The sequence below is a fragment of the Suncus etruscus genome, chromosome 4 (genome assembly GCF_024139225.1).
Source record: "Suncus etruscus isolate mSunEtr1 chromosome 4, mSunEtr1.pri.cur, whole genome shotgun sequence".
Taxonomy (NCBI): domain Eukaryota; kingdom Metazoa; phylum Chordata; class Mammalia; order Eulipotyphla; family Soricidae; genus Suncus; species Suncus etruscus.
Genome location: NC_064851.1, coordinates 70,566,619 through 70,586,957, shown reverse-complemented (window position 1 = coordinate 70,586,957; position 20,339 = coordinate 70,566,619). Strand labels below are relative to the sequence as shown.

Sequence of the window (20,339 nt, the reverse complement as noted above, 5' to 3'; positions counted from 1 at the left end):
GCAATTTCTTTTTAACAAGCCTGCTGAGTGAATATGAAGCATTTTAAAATACAAGACCTTGGGGCTGCAGCACAGTAGGTAGGGCATTTGTCGTATGTGACTGACCTGGGTTTGATCCTCAGCATCCCAAATGGTCCCCCAAGCCTGCCTGAAGTGATTTCTGAGCACAGAGCCAGGAGTAATCCCTGAGGGCCTCTGGGTATGGCCAAGAGAGACAGACAGACAGAGACAGAGACAGAGAGACAGAGATAGAAATACAGAGAGCCCGTGTTTTACTAATTGTAGTGGTTTTAGTTACATCTGTATAATAATACTGTGATACTAATAATGATTCTAAATAATGGAGAACCAAGAATCAACGAGATAAAATGATTTTTTTCTGTCACCGTGCTATTTAATAATATTTCAGAGTAATTTTTTTAAATCTTTTTCTAATTGCTTGTATCTTTTTCTTGTGAGTTTACTGAAATAATGTCAGGTTCTTAAGCATTTCTGGCTTTTTGCTGTATCATTAATTTTAGTAACAGCTCATGTGAAGACACTTAGTTAAGTCAAATAACAGTAGCAAATTGAAATCTTTTTTTCTTTTCTAGTTCTATTTTTTTTTTAAATGAAATGGCTTTTTAAAAATAGCACTCACCCTTGCATTGCCCAGGGACCTCTGGGCTACACTCATTCCCTTCTGCTGCAGTAGATTGGATCTAGATACTTAGGCAGATTTGTGCAACATCATCTGAGCTATTCACCCTGCCCCAAACCTAAAAGCTCTTTAAAAATTAAAAATAAATACATAAGGGGTCGGAGAGATAGCATGGAGGTTAAGCATTTGCCTTGCATGCAGAAGGTCGGTGGTTCCAATCCCGGCATCCCATATTGTCCCACGAGCCTGCCAGGAGCGATTTCTGAGCTTGGAGCCAGGAGTAACCCCTGAGCGCTGCTGGGTGTGACCCAAAAAAAACAAAAAACAAAAATAAATAAATAAATATATAAATAAACACATATATAAATTTTCTTTTAAAGTACACCTCATTTTGAGTAAAATATTATCATCTTATAAAACAATAAAAATGTATCAACAGTATGGATTGATAAAAATGGATTGATAAAAACTACTGTTTTATGGACTTTTGTGCTTTATAGATTTGGGTCTTGTTTTAATAATACATACCTATTTAACTTTTGTTCAGTTACCAGGACTGTTTCTAAGATTAATTTGAAAATATTTCTGCTAAATCAAACAGTGCTTTTCGTACTGTTAGTTATCATTTTCATATGTCTGTTTAAATTAATTAACCAAATTAACAAACCATAAAAATCAAGTGTTTATGGGGACCAAAAACCTTATAATGGCCTCTGTTAGAGCCTCTGGACAGAAAATTCTTCATAAGAAAAAGCGTTTTTTTTACCGAATAAGACATGATGGATCTTTTAATAAAAAGAAATTGCTACTTTAAGTTGTAACTAATATTTCTCTTGGTTGCAGTGGAAAATAATTTGCAACATGATAAATTGACAAGTCAGCCTTGAAACAATTAATGAAGATTTAGGGTCATATTTTATTTTCCCTTATGTTCTCCATATCTATTATTTCAATAAGATTTACATAATATGGTGTTTGAATTACGGAGAAGAGAAATCTGGTTTCAGTGTAAAACCATTGCCCATCTGGGAAATGATCTTGGGGCTACATTAGTTATATCAGATGCCAAGTAAATAAAGATAGTTTATGAAGAAGGGTAGATTCTAAGGATTCAAAATTTAGTAAAATGGTTTTGTTTTCTTTGTATTTCTCTTAACTTAGGAATAATCTAAATTAGTAATAATTTCACACAATAATACAGTGATTATTTCATTAGTGATAATATTTTAATTTCTAATCCCAAACCCTAAATATTCTTAGATAATTTGACAGAAGGACCCCCCCGAATCTATTTAAAAAGCACCATTGGGGGCCAGAGAGATGTCACAGCAATAACTGGCTTGCTTGTCTTGCACATACCAACCTAATGAATTGGCCACATATATTGTTTCCTGGGCTCCTCTTCAAAATCAAATCTCCTCTTCAAATCATGAGTGACCCCAGAGCAGAGATCCTTCCTGATTTACTTGTGGCAATTTACTTGTGATTCAAATGAAATAATCCCTGGCCTCAGTATAATGAACCTTGAAAGAGAATGGTTTTTTTGTTTTGTTTTGTTTTTTTGTTTTTGTGTTTTTTGGGGGGGCCACACCCGGCAGTGCTCAGGGGTTACTCCTGGCTCTCTGCTCAGAAATAGCTTCTGGCAGGCACAGGGGACCATATGGAACACCGGGATTTGAACTAACCACCTTTGGAGAACCAACCACCTTTGGTCCTGGATCGGCTGCTTGCAAGGCAAACACTGCTGTGCTATCTCTCTGGGCCCGAGAATGTATTTTTAAACTTTTTCTGAAACTACAAAAGAAAGGTATGCATACTAATATAGTCTCCTCCTCCAGCCCTGTGCCCTGCTTCTACAGTCAGAGAGGCATGATTACTGAGGAGTATGCCCACTGTAAGAATAGTGTACTAGGGTATCCAGAGAGAGAGTACTGTGGAATAGGCACTGGTCTTGTATGTTATTGATTCCAGTTTAATTCTCAGAACTGCACAGTGTCACCAAGGCCTGCCAGGAATGATCCCTGAGCACAGAGCTAGGAGTAAGTCCTGAGCACATCAGAGAGAGAGAGAGAGTACTGTGGAATAGGCACTGGTCTTGTATGTTATTGATTCCAGTTTAATTCTCAGAACTGCACAGTGTCACCAAGGCCTGCCAGGAGTGATCCCTGAGCACAGAGCTAGGAGTAAGTCCTGAGCACATCAGGTATGATCATCCACCAAATCAAAACAAAACAAAAACAAAAAGAATTGTGTATTACTGTGGGATTGGAATGTATTTATGAAAAAGTTGCCCTGTTGTTCAGTGCATTTGTGTAATTGTCTAGAAATAGGTGGATTAAGGAAACCCTAATAGTTCCATGCTTAGTCTTCCTATATTATGCATAGTTTGTTCATTTTAAGTGTCATCTGCTTACGTTATTTTTATCTTCCTTCTTAAACTGTGTATGTCTGTCATAGCTCATAGTCGTGACCATAGCCTGTTCATTTTCACATTTCTCCTTTTAGCAATATTTTATAGACTACTGATCACTAAATACTAGGAGATAAAAAATGGAGGTGTCAGCCACTCTGCTTCACTTCCTGGCCGTGCATATCATTTAGCCAATGAATACAACCACAACACGTAGAAAAACCCACAATACAAGTGTGACAATAGGGAAACAACGCAGGCCAGCACCAGACATAGAGAATGACAATGGCAACTCTGATGACTTGAACATGACCAACCAACTAGTCAGTCTCTCAGATAAGGAGTTTAGAGTTGCAATATGGAAGATGTTCAAAGAACTCAAAGAAAGTATAGAAGAGAACACTAATTAAAGAATCAAGAGAATATGAAGATAGAAATCAGAAAACTCCAAACTGAAATTTCAGGTCTGAAAAACTCAGTAGATGAATTAAAGAAAAACATGGTTGAGCTTTCTCACGGGTTAATAGCAGCTAAGGATAGAATTAGTAGTACACTGGAAGATGAGATGATTAACAATTCCATAGAGCAGAAGAAATTGGAAAAAAGCCTTAAAGCAAATGATCAAACAATGGAAAAATTACTCAAAGAATGGGAAAAGATGAAAATAGAAGTCTATGATAAGCTCAACAGAAACAACTTAAGAATCATTGGAGTCCCAGAGACCCAGGCAGAAAATCTCTAGGAAAAATCAAGAACATCATTAAAGAGAAACTACCAGAGCTAAAGAATACATGCGATCAAATCCTGCATGCCCGAAGATTACTAGCTAAAAGAGACCCCAGAAAAAACACCCCAAGACACATCCTAGTCACAATGACGAATCCCACAGATAGAGACAGAATTCTGAAAGCAGCAAGATTGAAAAGAGAAATTGCATTCAAGGGAACATCCTTGAGATTTACTACAGACCTGTCACTGGAAACACTCAAGGCCAGAAGGCAGTGGTGGGACATAGTGACAAAACTCAATGAAATAAATGCTTCACCTAGAATACTGCACCCAGCAAAACTCACTTTCAGGTTTGAAGGAACAATACATGTTTTCACAGACAAACAACAGCTCAGAAACTTTACAGACTCAAAACTATTCTTAAAAGAAAAACTGAACAACCTACTTTAAGACAAGACTGACCAATAGGCACACCAAACTTTGATATAAAGATGGCACTAACTCCCAGGACAATTCTTTCTCTCAATGTCAATGGACTAAATGCACCAGTTAAGAGACACAGAGTGGCTAAATGGATCAAAAAACTCAATCCAACCTTCTGCTGCCTACAAGAAACGCACCTGAATAGTCAGAACAAACATAGACTCAAAATAAAAGGCTGGAGGAAAATCATCCAAGCAAACAACACCCACAAAAAAGCTGGAGTGGCCATACTAATATCAGATGATGCAAACTTTATACTTTTGTTTTGTTTTGGTTTGGAGCAACACCTAGTGATGCACAGGGGTTACTCCTGGCTATGCACTCAGAAATTGCTCCTGGACCATATGGGATGCTGGGGGATTGAACACGGTCTGTCATAAGCTAGCGCGGGCAAGGCAGACACCTTACCGCTCGTACCACCGCAACGGCCCCATAATTTCTTTTCATTTTATTTGTACTTTATTAAAATTTTTTGTGTGGAAAACAGAAAGGCATTTATATATTTTTACTCTGTGTCTTCATAATATTTGATTATCCTAATGAATTTTCAAGGGGGAAGCATAAACTTAAACTCCCCATTTCATAAAACCCATTTTAAGTTCTTACCTTTGTCAACGTAAAGTTAAGCTCATGATGCTCAAAGTCATGTGATTGAATTGTATTTAACTTACACACAATTTATTCTAAAGTAAATGTGGAGCACTCATAAACTGGAGGTTTTGTGTTGAAAATTACTATTTGCATAAAATTATTTTTATGTAATTAACTGAGATGCTATATGATGATTTTAAATTTAAAATTATTAAGTATATTTTTTATCCCTGTTTTAGGTGATGGTATTTGTACATGCTCGAAATGCCACTGTAAAAACAGCTATGTCTCTAATAGAAAGAGCGAAAAATAATGGTCAGATGTCCTGCTTTTTACCTACACAAGGACCTGAATATGGACAAGCAGAAAAACAGGTAAAGAAAAAGGGCAGCAAGGTGAAAGAACCAAAAAGCAAATCATGTACAAATATAACAGATACTTTGTTTGCTAAAAATCTATGGTCTCTAATCTCTAAGAAGGTAATTTTATAGATTTCCAAATTATATATATATATATTTTTTTTGTCACTGAATAATCTTTCAAGGAATGTACAAGAATTACGACATATCATGTATTTAATTATGACTTTTTCTCTATAGTTGTAGTTATAGTGTCTAGCTGTGTTCTTTAAAATATAATTAGGGCCAGAGAAATACACAGCAGGCACGGTGTTTATCTTTTGTGTGGCTGACTTGGGTTCAGTTCTCCAGCCCCATAGATAGATAGCACTTAAGCACAATTAAAGCGATTCTTGAACTCAGAGTTACTCAGGCAAGATTAATTCCTGGGCACTACAAGAGCTCTTGGGTGAGGTCCAGCCCTCCAATATATATTTATATGTGTGTATGTTTAGAATATAGAATACATTTTAAGGAACTAATGTTTTATTTTTGTTATAATTATTAAGGTAAGGTATTCTTTTTATGACTGAAGCCCAACTACAATCATGTTTGTAATCATGGTGCTTAAATAAAGATATTTTTTTAAATAAATAATATAGACATATAACCTTTATGAACCAAGTTTGTTTTTAAAATTTGAAAGTTTGGTGCTAGTTTGTAGCTGAAAATCTCTGGCCCTTTGCAGAAAATGTTACCCTTACTTGAAGCAAAAAAAAAAAAAAAAAAATCATATATAAAAAAAAATCTATGCACTTAGAGCCAAAGAAACAGCTTAATAGTCCAAGAACATGTTTTGCTTACAAGAACTCCAGCTTCAGTCACCAGCTATTCATGGTCCCTCAAGTGCTGAAAGTGTTTGCCGAACACAGAGCTAAGAGTAGACCCTGAGCACTGACTGCTAGGTGTGGTATAAAAACAAAATCAATGTACATAAAATAATAGTGACTTCAAAATGTTCTATTATGTGTAGCAAAAGGTCTAACTAATAAGTAGTCATTAACTGGCTGACATTGTGCTATGCACTTTGACATTTTTCTTTTTCGGTTTTTGGGCTCAGGTGCTCAGGTGTTACTCCTGGCTGTCTGCTCAGAAATAGCTACTGGCAGGCACGGGGGACCAGATGGGACACCGGGATTTGAACCAACGACCTTTGGTCCTGGATCGGCTGCTTTCAAGGCAAACGCCGCTGTGCTATCTCTCCAGGCCCGACATTTTTCTTTTTTTGTTTTTGTTTTTGTTTGCTTGGGGGCCATATCCAGTGGCACTCAGTGGTTACTCCAGGCTCTGTACTCACAAATCATTCCTAGCTGGCACAGGACCCATAGGAGATGCAGGGGATTGAATTTGGGTCAGCCTTGTGTGAGGCAAACACCCTACCCGCTGTGCTATCACTCCGGCTTCAGTTTGATATTTTTCATCTTTGTAAAATTTTTTATTGACATTTTAAATTCTCTTGTAATTTGAACATCAGATTCTTTTTTCATTTTAAATGTCCAGTAGTCATCTTTCATGTTATGAGATTTTCTTATATTATGCAGCCTTCCAGCCTTTCACTTATTTTTCAATTATAAATTTATGCAAGTCTTTGTACAGTCAGGTTGGCATTCATAGCTCTTGTTTGATTTCTTTGAAAATACAAAACATCGCTATTGTGTTTCAAATCCTAGCCTTGAGCGCCACCTTGTGGAATATTTGTTACTACCTCTCAATTCTGGCAAATGCTATTAAATATTATTTATATATAAATTTTTATGTAAATATATATTCTTACTATTTTCTAGTTACATATATTATTTTCTTTTCTTTATATATCTAACTCATTCTTAAAATAGCTTAAAGATAGCCTGTGATCAAAGCTTGATCATTCCTTGAATGGCATGTGGTAATTCAAATACAGCATGAAATATTCTAATCTAGGACCTAAGATATACCGCAGTTCGAGAACCTGACTCTTCATGTGGTTCCCCAAGTCAGGAGCGATTCTGAGTGCATAACCAGGAGTAACCCCTGAGTGTCATTTGTCATGCCCCCCCCAAAAAAACCAATTTATATAAATACATTTTCATAGAAAGTTTAAGACAATGCCTCCAAATATAGATTTATGGGTTACCTGCTTCTAAAAGCAAAAAATTAGAGAAATGAGAAGTTTTAATAAAGTTAATTGAACTTGTAATTTCTTTGTCACTTTTATTATTGCTTCTTTTTTGTTGTTTTTAATATACTTGATTGTTATTCTGATCCAGTTTTTGTTTTTGGACCTTTACAGAAACATTGAATTCCTGAGTTATTAATAATTCTATGCTTTTAGGGAACATTGCTCTTTTCACCATTATATTCTCAGTCTTTCATGTAGTTTTGAAATTGCCCTTTTTTTTTGCCTTTGTTCCTCTGACACAAACATTATAAAATATTCTTATTGTCTTGTATTTACACACTCCCCTGTCGTTTAGAGATTCTTATCCCTATTTTATAGATAAGGTAATTGAAACTAAAAGAGAATAAATATTTCAGAGATTTCTAGCTGATAAAAAGTAGAACCAAAATTGACTTTTCAACACAGTGCATTCTTTTTATTTAAAAATAAATCTTATGGGATTTTCTGAAGACTTTTAAGGTTTGTTTGTTTGTTGTTGTTGTTTACATAATAGTAAATTTTGTTGTTTCTTTTTTCTTTTTCTTTTTTGTTTGTTTGGTGTGGTTTTTGGGCCACACCTTCCAGTGTTCAGGGGTTACTCCTGACTCTGCACTTAGAAATTACTCCTTGCAGAATGGGAGAACCTTATGTATGCAAAGCTGTCTACCCACTGTGCTATTTCTCTAGTCCCTTTTTTCAATATTTGAACTTGAAAGGCTTTATATTTTAGCAGTTTGGTCTGTTACAGCAATGGTATAATTTTATTTCTTAATTTTTAAAAATGAGAAATTTAACACGCAGAAAATTAAAATTCAAAAGTAAAATTGCTTTAATGGTACATGAAACTTAGTCTCATGCCTCCTGTTAATGGGAATAAAACTAAGTCCCTACTATGCTAGTGTGACATTTTACCCCTAAATGTTTAATGTTAACCATGTTGATGTCCAAGTTACAAGCATAGTTTTAAAAAAAATTCTTCAAAATGTTAATGCTTTAGAGGTTTTTTTGTTTTGTTTTGTTTTGTTTTGGTTTTGGTTTTTAGGCCACACCCGACGTTGCTCAGGGGTTACTCCTGGCTGTCTGCTCAGAAATAGCTCCTGGCAGGCACGGGGGACCATATGGGACACCGGGATTCAAACCAACCACCTTAGGTCCTGGATAGGTTGCTGCAAGGCAAACGCCGCTGTGCTATCTCTCCACGCCCGCTTTAGAGGTTTTTATATAAATTAAAAAACCCTATTGAGTAAATGTCCCTTCTCTTTGTATATGTATGTAGTAAAGTTATTTCTGTGCTTTTACCACAGCTCAAAATGAATCTTTTCTTCTAATAAATAGTAATTATATTTCAGGTTTCCTCATACCATTTCATTTACTTTCATTTCCTCCACTATTTTTTTGAGGTGCCATAATTTACATAATAATAAGAGCATTATTTTATAGTTGGAAAACACTATAGTCCCACTACCTGTGATTCCAGATCCCCACCACCACCTCCACCACCATTTCTATTTGGGAGGTTGACAGGGGATCACACACATCAGTGCTTAGGGTTTAGTCATGGGTCTCTGCTCAGGGATCACTACTGACAGTGCTCAGTCAACCCTACGTATTACCAGGAGTTGAAATGGAATTGGTCACAGACAAGGAAAGCACCTTGAACTCTCTTTCTAGCCTAACCACCATTTCTAACAATAAATTTACTTCCAGCTGCAAAAACAACTATATTTTCTATTTTTTAATAAAACACATAAATATGGAAATGAAAATAAAAGAACCCCCACCCTCACTAGCTAAGCTATACAAATGGAGCCATGGTAGTATCCTGAGAAGGGAGTGTCTTAGACATTCCAAATGAAGCTTCGAGTAAGACACTGTAACAAAAAATGTTGTATTTGACTCGACTTCTGGAAGCTCTTTGGCCTTAAAGGAAGCTTTTCTATTAATTGAAAAAATAGTCATAGAGTATGTAACAGCTACTTTAGTACTGTGCTATGAGAAAGTAAAAGGAATAATACATAAAATTATTTGAAAACTGAAAAACAATGGTAAAATATTGCATATAACACAAAATGTAATTTCAGAAAGAGATAAGATATAGTCTAAGGTTATTATAATAAGATAGTATGCTAATAGTATCCAGAGACGAGGGCCATAAGGACGGACCAGTGTATGGTAGGAGCTTGCAACAAATAGTAGAGGAGTGCAGGTAGGGCAGAGAAGAGACCATTCTGACAATGATAGTTGGAAATGATTACTCTGGACAAGAACTGAATGCTGGAAGGATATAAAGTGATAGGCATGATACTCTTAGTAACAGTATTCAAACCACAGTGTCTAAAGGGTAGAGGGGGGACAAAAGAAAAGAAAATTATTGGGTGGCAGTGAATGTGCACTGTGCGCTGGTGCAGGTTGTTTATGACTGAAATTCAATCATGGACAACTTATATCTGTGGGGAAAAATAACTGTATTATGAACAGCCATGTAGCCTTGGTGTTTAACTGAAGTAATTAGAAAAATTATGTTTAACAGGGTCTATTTATAGAGCCTTACTGGCTCTAACTTCTGTATCTCTGGTGATTAAAATTAATAAAGAGATACAACTATGTTTTTAATTAAATATTTGGAAGCATGTCTGTTTTGTTTTCAAAAGAAGTAATTTTTAGAATAAATACCAAAGAAAACCTGGGTATTAATGTTGGCTTAAAAACTTCCAGCTCAGAACTTGCTAGAGTCACAATTTCATCATCAATAGAATAGCAAATGGTACCTATAAATTAATGATTTGTAATGAACTATGTATGATTAATTTTGTCTGACATATATTAGGTGCTGTAAATAGTACAAGCTTTGAAAGGAAAGAAGAGGACATCTTTAAAGAATGTAGAAATTTTGGTATGGCATCAAAAATAATGTTGAATTTTAGAAGGCAATCACCAAATTGGAAATATATATACTTATTATAATATGTATGTGCTAGAAATGTAATTATTAATTTTACAAACTGACCATTTCAGTAGGTAAATGAAATAAAGAATGAGTGAACAGACTTTGTGAATATCATAAGTCATCAAAAACTTAACACATAATAACAATGTTATTTTGAATGTCTATAAGGGATTTGTCCTATTTCTAAATTTCCTGATATGTTTTAAGAGCCATACTCCCCCTCCCCCTCCCAGAGCTTTTAAGATCGAAATTCTAGGCTTGAAAATCTTTAAAGGAATAAATTTAAAAGGAAAAGTTAGTTTTAACAGATTTTTCTACTATTACTTATTATAAAACAATAAGAATTTAAATATCCAAAAGAAGAGGGATTTTTTTTTAGTTGAACAGCTATTTGTGTTATTTATCTATTAGGAACAATGGTTTTTATTTTATGTAAATATTGTTAGATATATAAAAAGACAAACTAAATGAACATGTCCATTTCAATTCAGTAAATTAAATCTCTTGTACCTCTGAAAATAAGTAGCTGAACAAAGCAAAATTTCTGCCTTTAAGACACTGTGCAGTTTATAGAGAATATACACATCCATGTATAAGAGAAAGCAATAGGTGGTAGTAACATGAATGAAGAACAAAATCACAAAAAGAAACAGACCAATAAAAGTCATTTATTTGCCTTCTGGTTTTATAAACAGCAATAAGAGTAAAGGACCAAGAAGGGGGAAAAATGGACAAATGAAATCATTTGTTATTTTTGGAGAGTGAACGTTGCATTTTCACTGGACTGTAATGTATGAAGGTGTGGGATTTGGATATTGGTCAAAGGACCTTAATTTCACTGGACTGTAATGTATGAAGGTGTGGGATTTGGATATTGGTCAAAGGACCTTAAATTATATGTTTAAGAGTTTGGACTTCATGTGCAATGGGAACTGTAAACACTGTGGACAGATCAAGTTGCTGACCATAGTTAAAGTGGTTAGAAGTAGGATTAATTTTCCTCTAATAAGAGAATCAATCCTATGACCCAGACATTTATGTATATTGATATAATTTAATATATGACTCACTTTGAATAAATGAGATTCTTTTAAGAGACAGAGTATAGCGTTAGAAATGTCTTTTTTTCTTTTATTACTTATTTTGTTTTGTTAGTATACTCAGAGATTCCTGCTGGCTGTACAATCAGGAATCACTTGTAGCAGGCTCTGGACACCATATGGGATGTCAGGGATCAAACCTGGGTCAGCCATGTGCAAGGCAAACACCCTATCCACTGTATTATTGCTCTCGTTTCTATTTTATTTCTTTTAGATAAGTTTTTATTGTAGTATTTTTTTCCTTAACTTGTAAGATTATTTTATAAGCATGGAATAATTTTTACAATGAATTTATATATCAAGAAATATGCTTTTTTACACAAATATATTGATTAGAATATTACCACTCAGGCACTGAAAATATTAAAGTAGGACCTGCATTCAGAAGACATTTTTTCTAATTTTTATAATAAGACCATGTTTTACCAAATTGTTTATAATGTTTGTTTCAAGGACACCAAAACTACCACCAGTGTGACTCCTCACCAGTGTTTCTGATCTCTAGCCCACCAATATAACCTGTCTTCATGTCAGCACAAATTTACTTCATATTGCTTGTTACAACCCAAAAACAAATTGAATTATCAAAATTTAGGACAACACGGGTAAATTTGAAATTATTGTGTTTATTCATGGTGTTCCTAAAGTTAGTATCTAAAGATTTATTTGATTGTGGCTGGTGTAAGTTGAGTCTTCTGTGTCACTCTTTAGCTCACTAAACTTGGTAAATTTCTATGGAACTTTCCCATCAGATTTCCTTGACATTATTGGTCTGACACTACTATAAAATATTGATGTATCATCCAGTCTCATGCAACCATGTTCCAGGATTTATATATTAAATTTGGAGGCTTGGCAGTTAAGTTCTGGAGGTGGGCCATTTCTGTTCGTGGATGTAGGGGCTGTAGTTAAGCCACTGTAGTTTATGCAGAAAGGGAAAAATTGCCCACTCCCAGCCTCCATTCTGAGAATAATACAGAAATATCATCCAGGACCAGACAATATGGAAAGTATTGGCAGTCATTCTTTTTTTCAAAACACATTTTCAAAAGGTTATTAATTTCTAGAGATTACAAATTTTAAAGATCAAAATCATATCACTGTGATTTTTTTAAACATTAATTTTAGCATTTACCTTTAAATAGCCAGCAGATATAAAGAATGAAATCTTAAGTGGAATTCTCTAATGGTAAATTAGATTATCTCTCTGGAATTCTGACTCGTTTCAATATAATTGAATTGTAGCAATGTCAGGATATCCCATGTGACAGGACCATCTTTTAAGTAATATAACATGGGACAGAAGACATGGCATTGCTTTCTTCTGAATTAAAATGAATCATTAGCACTGCCAGAATGACATGAAATCGGTTTGGGGAATTCACCTAGTCTGTGGTTATAAATTGATTATATACATGTGAGCCTAGCCTGTTTATAGTGATAGTTATTCTGACTATTTACTGAGCATATTACTGCTAGTTTGCAGTCACTCTGGTAAATGATCGGCATCAAGATAAATTACTTAAGTAGATTGAAGAAGAAACATGGAGGAAGTTTGTTTTGGAGTAGAAAAATCTTGAAAGTGAATATGAGTGGTAGAGAGTTTAGAACCAAGTTTTGAGGAATTTATATAACATTATATCAATGATTGGACATAGAATAATGGTGGAGGTTGACACCAGATTGACACTGGTGGTGGAAAGGGCCCCCATTCACTGTCTCTGTGTGCCTGAAATCAAACTATGAAGAATGTTGTAAATTACAGTGGTTTCAATTAAAAAAAAAAAAGGAAAATATTTTTTAAAAAAGAATAATAGTCAACACAGTAGCCATCAAGATATTAGAATAAGCTCAAGTGAGTGTCTTATGGACAAAGTATAGGAGTGTTTCATAGAGAAGGAAGTGTTTGTGTGTCTTAAGTCCTGTAAACTTTTTACTGAGCGAGAAATATTGGTGTTCTTGGGGCCAGAGAGATAGCATGGAGGTAGATAGAGTGTTTGCCTTGCACATAGAAGGACGGTGGTTTGAATTCCAGCATCCCATATGGTCCCCTAAGCCTGCCAGGAGCAATTTCTAAGCGTAGAGCCAGGAGTAACTACTGAGCACAGCCGGGTGTGACCCAACCCCTCCCCCCAAAAAAAGAAACAAAAAAAAAAAGTAAATAAAAAGAAACATTGCTGATCTTATTTAGAGCTTACCTTATTTTTCATTTGCATAGGGGAGGAAGAAATTGATTAAGTGTAAAGGTAAAAAATCCAATCATGTCAATTTCGAGAAGTTAATTTATATACAAAAGGAAAATGAAAAAGTATTGAAGTAATACATAGAAATATAGTTATATTCTTGATATGTGAAATGATAAGTTTATTTTCTAGGAGCTATTATCTGGGAGCTATTCAAGACAGAGTGAGGAAGGATTAAAATGGATTTCATTATTCATATGGAAAGAAAAAGGATCACAGAAAATATAAGTCCTGAGAAATCAAGAGGCCTCAGATGTAAAGAACAATGAGATTTTTCCTCAGATAGGATTTAGGGTACTTCTATTTTAATAAGAAGGGATGGTTTAAAAGATGGTTTCTGTTTCAAATTGACTTTTACCAAATTACAAGAAGGTGAGGAGGGTTACCTCTGAAATATATGTAAAATATATTTTGTTTATCAAGTATACTTAGTTCATTTTCTTAATTATTAAGGTAAATAAGGTGTGTGTGGTGGGGGAAATAATGACTTTCTGACACATGGGGAAAAAAGATCTATGGAGACAATTTAGAATTTCTGGCCTATATTAAAGGCTTGTTAATATTTGTATCATGGATCTAGAGTGGTCTTAAATTGCCCTTGATATAGTATATATTAAGCATTATATTGGCTTGACTCATTCACATTTGGCATTTTGCTAGTCAGATATGACGGGGCAGATGAGGTTAATAAAATGGCAGACATATCTTTAAAACATTGATTATAAATTAAAATTAAAACTGCTATCTAGGGGTTGGTGTGATAGCACAGCGGTAGGATGTTACCCTTGCATGCAGCTGACCCAGGACGGACCTGGGTTCGATCCCCAGCATCCCATATAGTCCCCTGAGCCAAGAGAGATTTCTGAGTGAATAACCAAGAGTAACTCCTTAGTGTCACCAAATGTGGCCCAAAAACAAACAAACAAACAAACAAACAAAAAACTAAACTGCAGAAACATCAAGAATAAGGACTGGAGTAGGGGTGGTGAAAACAGGTGCTACTAATAAATAGTGGAAATATAGGAGTGTATATATCATTTTTAATTTATTATATATTATCTAAAGTCCATGTATCACATAGTTGCTCATAAAACATTTGTTTTATAGCCAGTCTTGCCATCAGTGTCCCCAGATTCCCACCCATTCCCAATCCTACCTTTGCCAGGCATGAAATAACATATTTTATCTTTTTTATTTACAAGAAAGTGGTAATAAAGTTAATATTTCTAAAAAGTGGCACAATAAGAAAAATTTAATGTATAATGAGGCCATTAAATAATTGTCAGTAGGTTTGCTAAGTGATTTGTTGCTTGTTGATTTTTTTGTTGTTGTTGTTATTTCTTTCTGAATAGTAGGTGGCTTTGAATTCATGTTGATGTCTAAATTGGCTTGTTCCTACTGTGATGACAGTACTGAAAAATATTGGAGTTAATTGTAAAACTGTATATGGATGCAGTACAGGAATTCCAAGCTCCGAAGCTAATATAGTGGCTTTTATGGGACATGGTTTCAGCTTCTGGAAGTACTTGATGGCAGGGGTAGGGTACCCGCACTTACTCCCAAAATGTCCTGGAAATTTCAGCACAAATACCAGCATATCTGGAGTTTTGGTCAGTTTGGCATTTCTGCAGAGCTCTGTGATTAAGTGATAAAGCTAGGCCATTGGCAAAGTTGTGGTTGTGGCTGGTGGGTGCAGCTGGTCTGGCTTCATTAGGGTGGGAATTTGGTTCCCCTCTCCTCACTGAGATTGTCGTTTTCAGCTGCACTGCCAGTGTACACATGAATTTTTACAACTTGGTATATAACTCTTTGGAGAATCCATTTAGTCTATGGAGCTGGCCACACAGTGACTTCATTTTGGGTATGATTTTGGCTGCCAGCGTTTACTATGTTTATTAATGAAAAAATTGAGCTTTGAAGAATTAGACAGGTTTTATATATAATATATATAGATTTGTTCTGAAATTGAGATTTATATGCCAATTATTTTAGAAGTAGTTTAGTTGTACAGTAATGAATGACAAGACTTGGAGTATAATCATTGGCATGACTGAGGAGGAAAAATAAAGAATAAGTATTGGATATCCACAAGGTATAGTGTTACCTGAGGTAATGACACGAATTGTGATGGAAAATTAGAGCCATAGGTATTAAGTTCTCACTGGATCAAGTTGAGTGACTTAAACAGCTAGATATAAAGGATCCAGGGGTTTTTGTTTGTTTATTTGTTTTTACAAAAAATGGTAGATACAAATCATTAGGAGATGACATGGGAGGAGAATTATGATTGCCCACCATTTGAGAAATATATTTAGAAAGCAATCAAAAGAGGTCTTTTTTTTCCCAGGAATTGGTTTTCTTCAAACCCAAGGCTCACAATGGATTGCAAAGTAGAAAAAATAATTGCTTAAATGCACAGTAGATAGATTAAATAGATAGACAGACAGACAGACAGACAGACAGACAGACAGACAGACAGACAGACAGACAGACAGACAGACAGACAGACGGATGGTTGGATGAGTAGATGAGTGGGTGGATGAATGGATGGATGGATGGATGGATAGATGATAGATGGATGGGTGGGTGGATGGATGAGTGGATCGATGGATGGATGGATGGATGGATGGATGGATGGATGGATGGATGGATGGATAGATAGTAGATATATGGATCAACTTTTTGCAGTGAAGGGATATTTCTTATGTAAATTTAATTTTATAAAATATTATTTTTGCAGGCTTATCAGTGTGTAGTAAATATAATCAAAAAGGGGGTAATAGAAGGAGCAGCATCAGAGAAGGGTTCTGATGGCAGAGTAAAGAGGAGAGATGCATCACAAGCCAAAGACTGAACAACCTCTAGATTCGAGAAAAGGCAAAAGAAGTGAATTTTCCCTTAAGTATCCAGAAGGAGCATAGTTCTGCCACCCATTTTAGACTTCTTTTTTTTAATATCTTTATTTAAACACCTTGATTACAAATATGATTATAGTTGGGTTTCAGTCATGTAAAGAACACCCCCTTCACCAGTGCAACATTCCCACCACTAATGTCCCAAATCTCCCTCCTCCCCACCCCAGCCCCACCTGTACTCTAGACAGGCTTTCCACTTCCCTCATTCATTCATTCACATGGCTATGATAGTTCTCAGTGTAGTTATTTCTCTAACTGCACTCACCACTCTTTGTGGTGAGCTGGACCTTCCAGCCCTCCTTTCTTTGTCTCTGAGGATTATTGCAAAAATGTCTTTTATTTTTCTTAAAACCCATAGATGAGTGAGACTATTCTGTGTCTATCTCTCTCCCTCTGACTTATTTCACTCAGCATAATAGATTCCATGTATAGGAAAATTTCATGACTTCATCTCTCCTGACGGCTGCATAATATTTCATTGTGATATGTATTTGAGAAGAGTCAGTTTCTATTAAAGTAAAATTCAAGAGATTGATATAGTTTACTAGTTTCTGACTGGCAGTTCCAAAAAAAATGTAGAGGCAAGAATAGCATACCAGTGGTGAAAAATTACCAAAGAGGATGAGAACAAGAAGAAAAAAAATAGTTTTCTGGAGACAGTTCTATTCCTGAATCATTACATTCCCTGTCAGTTCATTGCTATGTCAGATATCAGAATTTCTGGAATTTAGGCTTAACATTTTTAACCTGAGCCTCAGAAATTCATCATATCCAGCTTTATTGATCTAGTGAACAGATGACTAATGGGCCTTATAACAGAAGAGGGATTGGGGAGGTTTGATGGATTTTCTTCTGAGAGCCTCATGAGAGACAGAACATTGCAGATTTTGACTCTCTTGGCTTAGACACTAGAGACCCAACCTCAAGACATATCCAGGAACAAGGTTTAAAGCAATAGAAAAGCAAGAAAGTAACTGGGGAAAGGATAACATAGTTGTTGTATCTCTAATTTTTTTTATAAAAAGAGAAACTAAGTCTTGGTTTATATTCCTAAGAGTGTCAATAAATTTTCTGTCTGTCTCTCTTGATTAACGTAATAAACATTATATCCTAAAAATGCTTGCCCAAAATGATGATTTTCTTATAATTCTTGTAACATCAATAAGATATTCACAATTATCTATAATGGTTAAGGGAAAAATATCATTTGGAAGAAGAAATTAGCCTCTTCCACTTAAGTGCTAATTTATATAGATAGTTATTTCTCCTTTGTATATTGGAAATTATCCACATTAAAGCATATATTACCTAGATAAATTACTTCATAAGGCTTATAAAAGTCACTGAATTGGCTTTATATGCTTCATTTTTAATTGAGAATTTACATTTGAAGTTTTTATGTTCCTTATGTAAAATGGATGTGTTTCTTTCATATCCTCAATTGCATGTTGATTTTTTTTCTAAATTATTCTTTTACATCATTATTTATTTGCATACATTCAGAAGCCAAGTTAAGGAAGTGGTTTACATTATACTTTTATTCATTTTTAAAGTACTTACGGTTGTTTTCCAAATCATTCATAGGAAAAGGATTAAGTAAAGTCTTGGGAAGGAGCTGCCTGATTTAACTGACAGGAAAAAATATTCTCTCCTCTGTGTGATAATGTATTGCCTTACCAGTTGTCTATTGCACTCTAATTTTTCAAATTTCAAAACCCTACATGGGAATTGCACTTATGAAAGGTGCAAATGTAAAATTATAGGAAACCGAGTTTAGGCAGTGCTTGAACTACACGTTTGATTCTCTTTTCTTTTCATAGTGGTGATTTTATGCAGAATTTCCATGTACGGAAACCTTTTATTCAGTGAATATAACATTAAATTTCAAATGGCATACTTGGAGAAGCCAGTACTCTGTTCAGAGAATGTGAGCAAGATGAAGTTTATTTCTACAGCTATTCATATCATAGCAAAGCCTGAACTCCAACTAGAATTTGTCCTTTCCTCAGATAGAAGCTGAAAATTGTGATTGTTCTGATACTTAAGAAAGCAACAGGCCTCTTGTAATAAGCAAGTTTAACTTCATTATCTCTGGTCTTAAACACCTCTTCTTCATTTATCTCTACAAAATGAGACTGGTCTATAAAAAAACTTATTATACTTATTTCAGAGAAAAATAAAACTATTGTGTTTATCTTTTAACACTATTGTGCATGTTTAATATAAACACGTTATCCTGCAATACATAATTTTATAGTTCTTGCTTTATTTATTTACTAATGAATCAAGAAGATTTTTCCAAGTCAGTACCTACAGATCAAATTCATTTTAACAACTGCATCATTACCACAATGTGAATGTTACCTTAATTACTTAAGTCCCAAGCAGATGAAATTTTGTTGTTCTTATTTCCTGTTTTGTTTTGTTTTGTTTTTGCTTTGTTTTTTAGTATTACCAAAGCTATAGCAAACATTCTCCCTTAAAGCCTTTGTAATTGCAATGATGTCCATTGGGAAAATTCTAGCAGTGGGTTTCTCTATCACCATAGAAGATATATTAAAAATTTTAGCTAATGACTCCAAATTGCCTGTTAAGGAAATTGTTTAAATAGATATTTTCTTAAACAGTAATTCCCTCCCACATGACTGCCATCACTGGGCATTGTCAGTTTGTAAATTTATGACAGATTAATATTCAAAAGATGGTGCTTCATTATTAGTTTGGCATTTCATTAGTCATGAATAAAACTGAGCATTTTCCTTATTTAGCATCTGAATTTCTAGAATAAAGAAATAGCAATAAATTATAGAAAACTGAATTATTTAAGCCATCATCCATGTGTTATTAACTTACATGTATACTATGTCTTTTTTTCCAGATAATTTTATTTTTACTTATTTATGAGTATTTTTACCAGTATTTTTAGTATCCTTTGAGTATTTTGGATATTTCTGGCTTATAAAAGCCACATGTATATTTTTCTTTTTTTTTCCTTTAATTTTAGGCACCCCTATTTGTAATACTGCTATTAGTTGAATTTCACAGATTAAGTTTCAGTATCACATACATCTCCAGAGTGTAATCAGTGCCATTTGACCAATGACTACACTAAAGTCCTTTTTCAGCCACAAGACCACCTGTACTTTATCTGTGATTTTCTACCTCTTTTTAATATTTGTTCTTTATAATAACGGACCCATTGTTCTCTTTCTGAATGCTATCATATTTTCTATTGATTGTAAATTTTAGTGTAATGCATAAAATTCTTATATTCGCCTGAGTCCACTTTTTCTCTGCCTTTTTTTATTGATCATCCTTTTTTCCCTTGTATTAAACAATTTATTCAATGTTTTTGGTGCTATTTTTATACCTGGTTGGGATAGGTATCCTTGTTTTCACTTTCATTTTTTCATTCACACCTCTAGAAATGATCCTTTAAATGAGTTGGTGCATCTAGTGTTCGAGAATTGCTATTTTTAGCAAAATTTTCCCCATTCATAAGTATAGTGCCCTCATATCCTGGGGTTAAATTGTACTTGATTATAGAATATAGTATATTTAATTAAATATTATATAAGTATTAAGTATATAATATGTTAGTATTATATTTTTAATTATACCATATATTTTAATGCATTGATTAATACTATTCGGAATACTGTTCACAAGAAAAGTGTTATTTCATTTTCTGCCTCTGCCTTTACAAGTTTTTTTTTTTTTTTTTTTTTTTTTTGGTTTCGGATTAC

General features: G+C 34.4%; 1 protein-coding gene across 1 annotated transcript in view; it reads left to right on the top strand.

Annotated features, from left to right (window-relative positions):
* ASCC3 (activating signal cointegrator 1 complex subunit 3) overlaps positions 1-20,339 on the top strand; it is a 329,628-nt gene that overhangs the window by 158,368 nt on the left and 150,921 nt on the right. Inside the window, exon 13 of the mRNA XM_049771320.1 lies at positions 5,093-5,227. Coding sequence (XP_049627277.1) covers positions 5,093-5,227 — 135 coding nt within the window. The remainder of the gene's footprint in view (positions 1-5,092; positions 5,228-20,339) is intronic.